Source organism: Saccostrea echinata, unplaced genomic scaffold (assembly GCF_033153115.1).
Source record: "Saccostrea echinata isolate AGI-Se365-2 ecotype Australia unplaced genomic scaffold, CSIRO_AGI_Sech_v1 ptg000048l, whole genome shotgun sequence".
Lineage (NCBI taxonomy): Eukaryota > Metazoa > Mollusca > Bivalvia > Ostreida > Ostreidae > Saccostrea > Saccostrea echinata.
Genome location: NW_026889797.1, coordinates 1,001,660 through 1,011,442, shown reverse-complemented (window position 1 = coordinate 1,011,442; position 9,783 = coordinate 1,001,660). Strand labels below are relative to the sequence as shown.

At 31.0% G+C, this 9,783-nt stretch overlaps 1 protein-coding gene across 1 annotated transcript; it reads left to right on the top strand.

The window, feature by feature from the left end:
- The first annotated feature begins 1,208 nt into the window (after nt 1–1,208).
- LOC133203127 (uncharacterized) lies at nt 1,209–9,145 on the top strand. The gene is made up of 6 exons (XM_061338973.1): nt 1,209–1,218; nt 2,715–2,818; nt 7,657–7,776; nt 7,973–8,121; nt 8,394–8,529; nt 9,062–9,145. Exons 1-6 carry the CDS (start codon nt 1,209–1,211, stop codon nt 9,137–9,139), a joined length of 597 nt encoding a protein of 198 aa, XP_061194957.1. The 3' UTR covers nt 9,140–9,145.
- The last annotated feature ends 638 nt before the right edge of the window (nt 9,146–9,783 follow it).

Below are 9,783 nucleotides of genomic sequence, written 5' to 3'. Positions count from 1 at the left end.
ATCTCCCATTTAAAACACTGAACTCCTATACAACATTTTAGTAATATTTATAATATACATAGTAGAGTTGTTTCTTCATATAATATTTTTGTAAAATGGAATTACTTGACATGTACATGTATTGAAGAGGTACATTATTTCCAAAAGAATTTTTTTTGGCTTGCATTTTGAATTATTTGGAAAGACCCAGTATTTTTAATGTAAAGCCGTATTTGCTTTCTTTTATCAAACATTGATTTGATAAAGAAAGTGCTATAGCTCTGGTTCACCCAGTTCCATCCATATGTCATCCGTGCTTCACTAGGTGCTCAGCACTGTTAATTTAGATGGCTTTAGAGAGCAGAGCATGCCAATTCACCCAGGCTCAGGGGAATAATGTCACAGAAGTAATGTTTTTAAACTAAACAGAGCCCTGTAGTTTGTTTATTCATCCCCGATACTAAAGGCTTCACGTAGTTCACTGGTCAGTTGTTTATACTTTCCCAAGATATCATTACATATAACTCTGCTATTTTGTATTTAAGCTTATCTGTGTATGAATTAGTAATTAGATTGGAATCATGTGTTGTTCTTTAATTACCAGCAACAGTGACCTTGTCAAGGATCATACTCAGCCATATAGAAACTTGTTCTTGATAGGTTTGCTAATTGTTAACTTGAAATGTGTTGGAAAAAAGACAAATCCAATTAAATCTTCAATAATGTACCCTTTGAAAAAAGTCTGCTGCAGGTAGCATACGTAAGGGATACTTGACAAGATTGTGTAAAATAATTGTTTTCATCACTCACACTAACAACATCATAATTCTCAACTAAGTATATTATATGTTTGAGAGACATCATAAATGCTACAAAATCACAATTGAAAAATTCAAAAAAATTAAATACACGTTACCAGTACCTGATAAAAATAATAATAATGTTGTTTCTAATTGAATACTCAATTCTGAGTAACAGTTTCACTAATCGATACTCACATCATTCGATGCTTAACCAAGATTTTGTATTTATTTATTCATTATGTAGAAATGGAGTAAAAAAAAATAAGTGAAGAGGCTCATGCTTACATCACATGCTTGATATGCATACAAAGGTTCTTATGGCCATTGATATCTTAATTTATTCTTAAATGCATTTGTCAAGCCATAAAGAGATTTCTTGATGATTTAAAAGAGTTAAAGAAAATCTTCCTATATTATTTCTCCAAAATGAAAGCTGGTAAGACAGAGGCTATATAAATTGACTTGTTATTTTACAGATAACATGGGCTGCTAATCTTGCTGTCGCTGATCACTAGATTATCAATCCCAAATGACCCACTCTGCAATCCTAGATACAGTGTATCTGTGAAATTCTGATTTTGCTTGTTTCTGCAAACTTGCCAATAAATCACATAGACGGAATCGGATCTAGCAATTTGGAAAAGGGGAAATAGGTGGGGGAGGGGGCTAGATCGATATCCAGTTAATAAAACAGAATGATTGTATTACTCAGTACAACATATTCTTTAAATGTTAATTTTATAGAATCTTCTAAATCAATACATATTTTTTAAAGTTTTCAGGAGGAAATATGGATTTTTTTTTCTTGCCCTTCTGGATCAGTCGATGTTATTTTCACGTTTTACAAATATTAATTTTTCATGTTGCTTTTTTAAATATATTGACATTATCCTAATTCTTAAGGAGTTGGAATTGAAATTGTCTAATCAGTTCAATTACAGAATGTTAAATTTTCTTAATTAATTGCTCCGATCTTCTAACTGCAGATCTGTATATATTTTTGACCCTGACTGATATAAACTTTCAGCAAGTAATCAGATATCATCATATCATCAGCACTGGTTTTCACTGTCCATAAAGCCTGTTCCCCTGCAGTCTCAGGGGATAGATAGGGGATATAGTTGCAAGAGTTGGTTTAAGGCAAATCTCATAATGTTTCCCTTGCATATATGATTGGCAGTGATTGATATCAAGTAATCTGTGAACAGGGCACGAGCAATATGTCAAAGTCAGTTGTATAAAGAATGATCTGGAGAGGGGGGAGGGTGTTAATAGACAAATCAATATAGAGTCAATATTTCATTATTATAAAGACACAGATTTCAGTTTTTGAGGTTTATCTGAAAGGTTACTAATGCAAAGTAAAAAATGAGAATCAGAATTACAGTGAGTTACAGTAGATTAAAGGAGAATACATATACAAAACTCATGAAATAAAATTTTACAGCTGCACTTTTCTTTGGAAAAGGATAAATGCAACTTTTCTAAATTATGACCTTATAATTATTATCATATATAACAGATAACAAATGAGATTCTAATGTGATGTCTAAGATACAATATCTATTTCAAAGAAAGAATGAATAAAGATAATTTATGTGAGGAGTATGGGTCTCAATTAAGACCTCACAAAATAAACACTTCTCTGAGAACGTTACCTTTTGTTTTTCAAGATTATACATGTATTTTTATAATTCATAGCAATTAAAATTTCAAAATTTTAATCCAAGTTCTCTATTTTCACTGTTTTTTTTTAATCTCATTTTAGATGAGACATCATACATAATCTTACTACCACTACACAAATATTTTCTAATATTCTATCTCTGCTACTTTATCTTTATATCACAGTTTTGAAAATCTGGAGGGCCCTTTTTTATTACTTTATTTGAATTTTAAAATGTGATACTGAATGTGACATTTTTCCAACAGATGATGACACTAAAGAATTTGTTGATGAAAAAAGCAGTTATGAACCTTTGGAGACCAAGGAATTGGATACAGGTTTTCTCCCTATTACTGGTATTAAGGAAGATGTAACTGAGAAAGAACCACGGTGATCCTCAATGATATGGTTTAGTTTCGGTGTTAAAAATTAAAAAAAAAAAAACAAACATGGGTGTTAACCCAGGTAGACATTCTAGAAAGTAATGTGAATGCCATTCAGTGAAAAGGGTAGCATATTGTTTGAAATGATTTCTAGATGTAGTAATGAATATTTTGAAGTTTCTGAATTGTATTTTGTAACTATGGCACTTTAAACTTCCTAATTTACTAGTATGTACTAGGCAAGAGTTTTCCTAATTTACTAGTATATACTAGGCAAGAGTTTTTGTTACAACATTGAATAGTTGAAACATACAATGAAATCAAGTACAACAAAACATTGGAATTCTTGTAATAAGTTTTAACATCATGTTGAATTTTAAATGTTCTTGAAAATGTGTGCAGTGACAGAACAATTATTCAGAGAGGAAGATTATTTTGGGGATATTGGAGTTTTAATATATTAAATATGAAAGCCCTTTAATTTCATTTGTTCTGCAATTAATTTTCCTAGAACTAATCTCAAATGCATCATATGTCATCAAAATTCCTTGAATTGGTGTTGATACTTGTACTTAAGTCAAATATCTCTTTGTGCATGATTGATATAATGCTTTAACATAGCTTTATTAAAATATACTTATTTAAAATGTCAAAATGACTTTTCATATACATGTATATATTTTTTATAGTGTTTGCGGATAAAAAACAAAAAAAAAGTTTCTACAAATATGTACTGCATTTCATGTACTAAAGAAGAACGTTCCTTCAATGCTTTATGCATGCATAGAGAGGAACGTTCCTCCAATGTGTCATACGTAAACATGCAGTGTAAGATGTTTAAAGATATAGGAAAATTTGAGCGAGGAACGTTCCTCAAATGGCTGATGTTTGATCATGCATGAGTTAACTACAGATATTTGAATTTGAGAGAGTACCTCAAATGCCTGCTGTAATAAACTTTATGAATAAGGTATCATCAGATAGAAATCTGAGAGAGGAACATTCCTCGCATGTGAATGTCTATAAGATGTTTAAAGATATAGATAAATTTCGGAGAGGAACGTTAAGGTTCCTCGAATGCCTTATGTTTGGTCATTCAGGAGGTGTATAAAGATATATGAACTTAAGAGAGGAACGTTCCTCAAATGCCCGATGTGTTAAGATTCATGAGGTATTTAAAAATACAAGTTTATAAGGGAGAGGAAAGTCCCTCTCTCTGCCTGATGTGGTAAGATTCGTGGTATTTAAAAATACGACTTTATAAGAGAGAGAAACGTTCCTCAAATGCCTTATTGTAACAAATAATTTGAAATGTATAGAGAGTAACCTTCCTCAAAAACCTAAAAAAAATCACCAAAAAGTGAACTTGTGGAGACACATACAAGGTTTTTCAGACCATAATGACTTCAGATTGTAAAAACTGCGTAAAAAAGGAGTTTTGATTTTCTCTTTTTGATTTGGATTGTGTTACTGACAGGCTTATACAACAATGACATAGTATTGTCTTTACAGCAAAACACAGGCAATTACAGACCTTTTTACTTTAAATGGAGAATAGTCCTAATTTATTCTTTGTTAAAAAAATCCTAAACTTCAGAGACAGAAAAAAAGATACTAAAAAAACTTATTATTAATATCTGTAAAATAATTTCTACGTTATTTGTTTAACTAGAATTTTAAGTGAACTGAGTTTAAATGAATTGAATTACATTTTTTTTTTCAATAAATATGGAACTCGTAAATTAACGTACCTTGTAATTGGTCATTTGCAAAATTATTTTGTTAAAAAAAAAAAAATTCTAATTGTACACACAAGTACTCTGAAGTTGACATTACAAAAGAATGCTTGAGTTTCTGATTGACAATATCTATGTGGTTTTTGGAGACCAGGTCTTCCAAAAATCTGTTGGAATTCCCATCGGTACCAATTGCGCCCTGTTATTAGCAGACCTTTTTTTGAATTCATATGAAGCAGAATTTATCCAAAATCTTATACGTCAAAAGAAGAAAAAACTTGCTGTGGCCATCAATCCGACATTTATGTATATCGTTGACGTATTGTCAATTAACAATGCTTATTTCCATTCTTATGTCGATACGATATATCCCGGTGAGCTTGAGATTAAAGATACCACAGAGTCTGACACATCTGTTTCATATTTGGACATTTTACTTGAAAAATACGTTAATGGTAATCTAACAACCAAGCTTCATAATAAACGTGATGACATTGACGTTTCAATCGTCAACTTCCCTTTCTTATGCAGCAGTATACCCTCATCACCTGCATACGGGGTTTATATCTCTCAGTTGATTCGATACGCAAGAGCATGCTCTATGTATGTACAATTTCTAAAACGAGGTAAATTATTGACAAACAAGTTGATGAAACAAAAATATCAGCAGTCTCGTTTAAAGTCATCATTTCGTAAGTTCTATGGTCGATACAATGACCTTGTCAGAAAATACAATTTATCATTAAGCCAAATGCTGACTGACGTTTTTCATACTAATTGTTAGGCCATTACTTTCACAGTGAATTGTCGACGGATTTTTCCGTTATTTCCCGATCATGACAAGAAGCATACGGCGGGTGTGTCAGGTCGGCAGGGGATGCTCACTCTTCCATGGCACCTGATACCGCCTCTGATGTTTTGGATATCCGTGTTTGCTCTGCTCCTATTTTGTATTGTTTAAAGGACTTTTGAGCTTGAATACTGTTCGTTATCTCCATATATTTCATTACATCTTATGCCTTTCTATGTTCTATAATATATATATATATATATATATATATATATATATATATATATATATATATATATATATATATATATATATATATATATATATATATATATATATATTAAACGACCTTCAATTTTGCTCTTAAAAGATATAACTAGAAACCTTAACCTCACCAATTCTATTTTTTAAACATGTACAGAAAGATTGAAAGTGCCTTTGTTGAGTTCATACTGAAATGCAGATCTTTTAAAAACGTATTCAGAATTCACAGTTCCATGTTTCCGACTTACATTCAATGAATTACGTGTGCTTGAGTTGTTCCAAAAAGTTGTAGAGAGGAAAAATAATTGTTTCTCTTTCCTAGTTTAAATTTATCTACTTGTCAAAGTAAAAAGCAACATTTCAAGATCATGGATTTCATGTTTATGCTATTAACGTATTTAATAAGAAAATATTGTAAAAAGAATATAAAAAAGAATATAAATGCACATCCGCGCACGAAAGGAAAAGCAATCTACGTCTCTTATAACGTTATGATTTTTTTTTTAGTACAGCCTCGTGAGCTTAATACGGGTCTCTTAAAAATCTTTGCAAACTACTCCTGACTGATGATCTCATTAAAATTCACCACTGTCCATATTTTTTTTATCAGATTCAAATTTTAGTCCTCGAAAGGTCGCCTTACATTGTGAGAAGTGGATAATGCACAAAGTTTGACGTCGATCGTTACGACGTCCCTCACTGTCTGAATTTAACAAACATTACTTTAATTCTTATAGTCCAAACTAGTTTCGGTCTTGAGGAAATAACTGACCTTGAATCCCTTGCCCTTATACCAGTTAAGAACAATGTTCTCGTGTGCACCGTCTCGTATATACCGTTTTTCATCTCTAAATCAGACAAACCAGCTTAAAAACAAATTTATTACATCCCTTGTTATTTTTTAATGATACAAATCCCTGTGACCACCTTGTAAAATAGAAATTACGGTAGAAGGTTATTATAGCGAACACATTTATAAAGAATGTATGCTTACAAGGCAGACGGAAGTGGTTTTACATTTCCTGTGTCTTTGAAATAAATTGTGAACTTAACAGATGCAGCTTTTCACGTTTATAACGAAGCAGAATCCCTGATAGTTCTTTATAAGTTTATTTTACTGTATTTATTCATTGACCTCAGTTTTTGAATTCTTCATCGTTTTTCTCTTTTATACATAAGATTAAGATCAATGTGTAGAAAAAGGGAAAACAGAAGAAGAAAATGGTGCACAGGGTGGAGAGCATTGTACAAAATATATACGTATTTGATTGTCCATACAGTAGGGTTTTTGCAGTATGTTTTTAGTCATCGGAGAGGCCTAAATGTTATTTCCTTATAAAAATAAGTCGGCTTTGGAGTAGACTTCTTCTGCTTCATTTTTATACGACATGTACGCCTCGTAATAAGGTCGTGTTTGTAAACTTTTTTAAAACTTTTTTTTCTATAAAACTGCTGATAAAACTGAAAATGACTGATAAATTTAAAAAAAAAATACATCTTTCAGATGGAAGTCTGAAAATCCAAATGACTGATTCCAAAGCGCCCTCATGTACAAGCATCCTTTCTAATGACATTTTCAAAGGTTGTGAATAGAGATGAGAACCACAAATTATCTCAGCCATAGATTTAGATGAATTTTGTGCTGTGATTAATTGCTAAAGAAAGGTGTTATTTCTCATTGACGATTTTCTATAATGTAAAGCACTTCAGTTATGATGCAAGTGATGACTGGGAGTCTTTTTTTCTGCTTTCATGTCTTTTTTTTTTAAATGGTACTTAGGGTGAGATAACCATGCATCGGACAAGTTCAGGCAATAAACTTTCATTGAACCTGAGTCTCCCCGTGTTTTTACTTGTTTCTGTCTTAAAGATGAAGAATTAAACTTTTTAATGATGTCGATTTTTATTTTCATGTTGTGATAAAAATACCACAAGAATGGCCTTGAAATTACGTTGCATCATCAAAGGGGAGTGACCAGAATTTTACGATTTTGCAATTTTTATTATACAACTTTTTTTTAAATTTTCAATCCAGAGTAAAGCGTGGTTACCAAGTCCCTCATCTTTAAAAACAGTGCCCCCTTTTACCGTCCATTTCCAGTCTAGATCTGAGAATGACATCAACAGCACTACTGTTCACATTCTGGAGAAAAATGTATGAAGGAAAATTTGTCTTTCGCTAGTTATATACATATTTTATCTTCTTTTTTTTTTTTCTTTTTGGACCTAAACATTGTGTTAATATTATGCAATTAAATTTCAATGATACATGTTTCAAACTTGATATGTGCTTATGGAAACAAAATGAAGGACATATCATGTAATAGTACAACAATGGCGAATTTCTTTAGAATGAAGAGGAGGCTCATCCCGTGACAATAATAGAACCGGAAGTCAGCATAAAAACATCAGAGGCTCCTCTTGACACTTCTCAACTTCGGAGTCTGGTTTCTGCCACACTGAGCATTGAGACAGATAACCCTATCACTATTGTCAGCAGGTTTATTTCTTTTTGTTTACTAATATTTTATTTACAATACAAATTTTTAGTCAAGCTTACATTTAAACTTTAACTATAGAGAGATATGCCTGTTAAATTAATATCTTCTTTTTTTTTACTTTATGCAATTCTTATCGAGGTTATTAAAGAAAGAATTGCAATTTTGTTAATGTTATTACATGATGCTAATAATGCCTTTTAAAATTGATATTGATGAAAAATGCTTCTCGATATTCCTTTTTGAAGTATCAAATAGTAAACATTTTTCTTAGTGATGGTGCAGCTTTGTGTGGTGTTTTCTGTGCCATCCATAACGTGATACAACAAATTAACATCGATGACAGTGCGGACGTCTTCACAGCTGTCAGACAGCTACAAGTTCGAAGACCTGAATTTTGTTCCAACCTTGTGAGTTGTTTTGAGACAATGCTGTTTATAAATACAATAATATATCCCTGGTCGGATTTATGATTAATAAATATTTACCTTTCAATTTTTAAAGAAAAATTATCTACAATATTTATTTATTTCTTCATAATTTTTTTGGTTCGAATTCATTGATTGGAGTGGATTAAAAAAATCACGTGCTGAGAAGGAGTGTGAATTCACGGAATCATGTAAATATAAGGAATAACTGTCAGATTTTTTTTTCTTCTTGGTTTTATGATGATGATGTTTGCGTGATAATTTTATGGATATAGGCCGTTTACACAAATTATCACGCAAGCCAATGAATTGATCATGATCAGATGATAAAACCAAAAAAGCTAGACAGTTATTCTTTTTAAAAAAAGCAACTGAAGTCAATAAAAAAGAACATATTTCATAACCTGGCCTTTAATTTTTAGATCCCATAAAAGATGTTAACGATATTTTAAGTTTCTTAATATACCTCTGATGGTTATACTTACTAATACTTATTCATTAATTTTCCTTTCAGAATGAATATTGCCTGGTGATCAAGGCCGTTTATGATCACATTCAAAGCACTGCGACTAGTATTTACTACAACCAATGAGAAGACGAATCTAAATAGGACAATAAGCAAGAAACTGCTAATTTTATTCGAACAATATTAGATTTAGGTTTTATCTTATTCAGACAAGAATAAATTGATGATATGATTTTGGTAAAATTTAGTTTTCAAATGTCTTTGTAAATAAAAGGTAAATATATTCAAGGAATATTTTAGAAAATCTCTAACCAGAAGTAGATATCACTTGTACTTGATAAACTGCCTGCATTATATTTGTACAGCCACAAATATCTCGAATGCTTACTATTATTTTTGATTAACTTAAAAAAAAAATGTTCCATGTATGAAAGCAATAATTTTAATCAAATTGATTAACATGTTTATTTACACATCTCTTTAAAGACTTTCTACTTATTCTCTATGTGTTCTGCATTTTGCAATGCTGAAGTATGTTTTCTGACTTTACATTTAAATTCCACTTCTTTAAGCAGTTTAGGAACACCCGTTGGTATTTCGAGTAATATTGCAATCGCTTTATTTAAAACTTATTTGTAGAAAAACTATTAGTGTAAGTTTGGTTTATCTGTAAATCAAGGATTGATATACAATGTATTTTATATTTTATCATTATTCTTTTTCAGATGTATTTCAAATAAAGCGTTTGATCTTCAAATTTGCATAAAAAC

Excerpts from the sequence above, each read along its gene's own strand:
- LOC133203127 (XM_061338973.1), top strand. Across the intron at positions 7,777-7,972 it reads TTCACATTCTGGAGAAAAAT|AATGAAGAGGAGGCTCATCC; the intron begins GTATGAAGGAAA and ends GAATTTCTTTAG. Across the intron at positions 8,530-9,061 it reads CTGAATTTTGTTCCAACCTT|AATGAATATTGCCTGGTGAT; the intron begins GTGAGTTGTTTT and ends TTTTCCTTTCAG.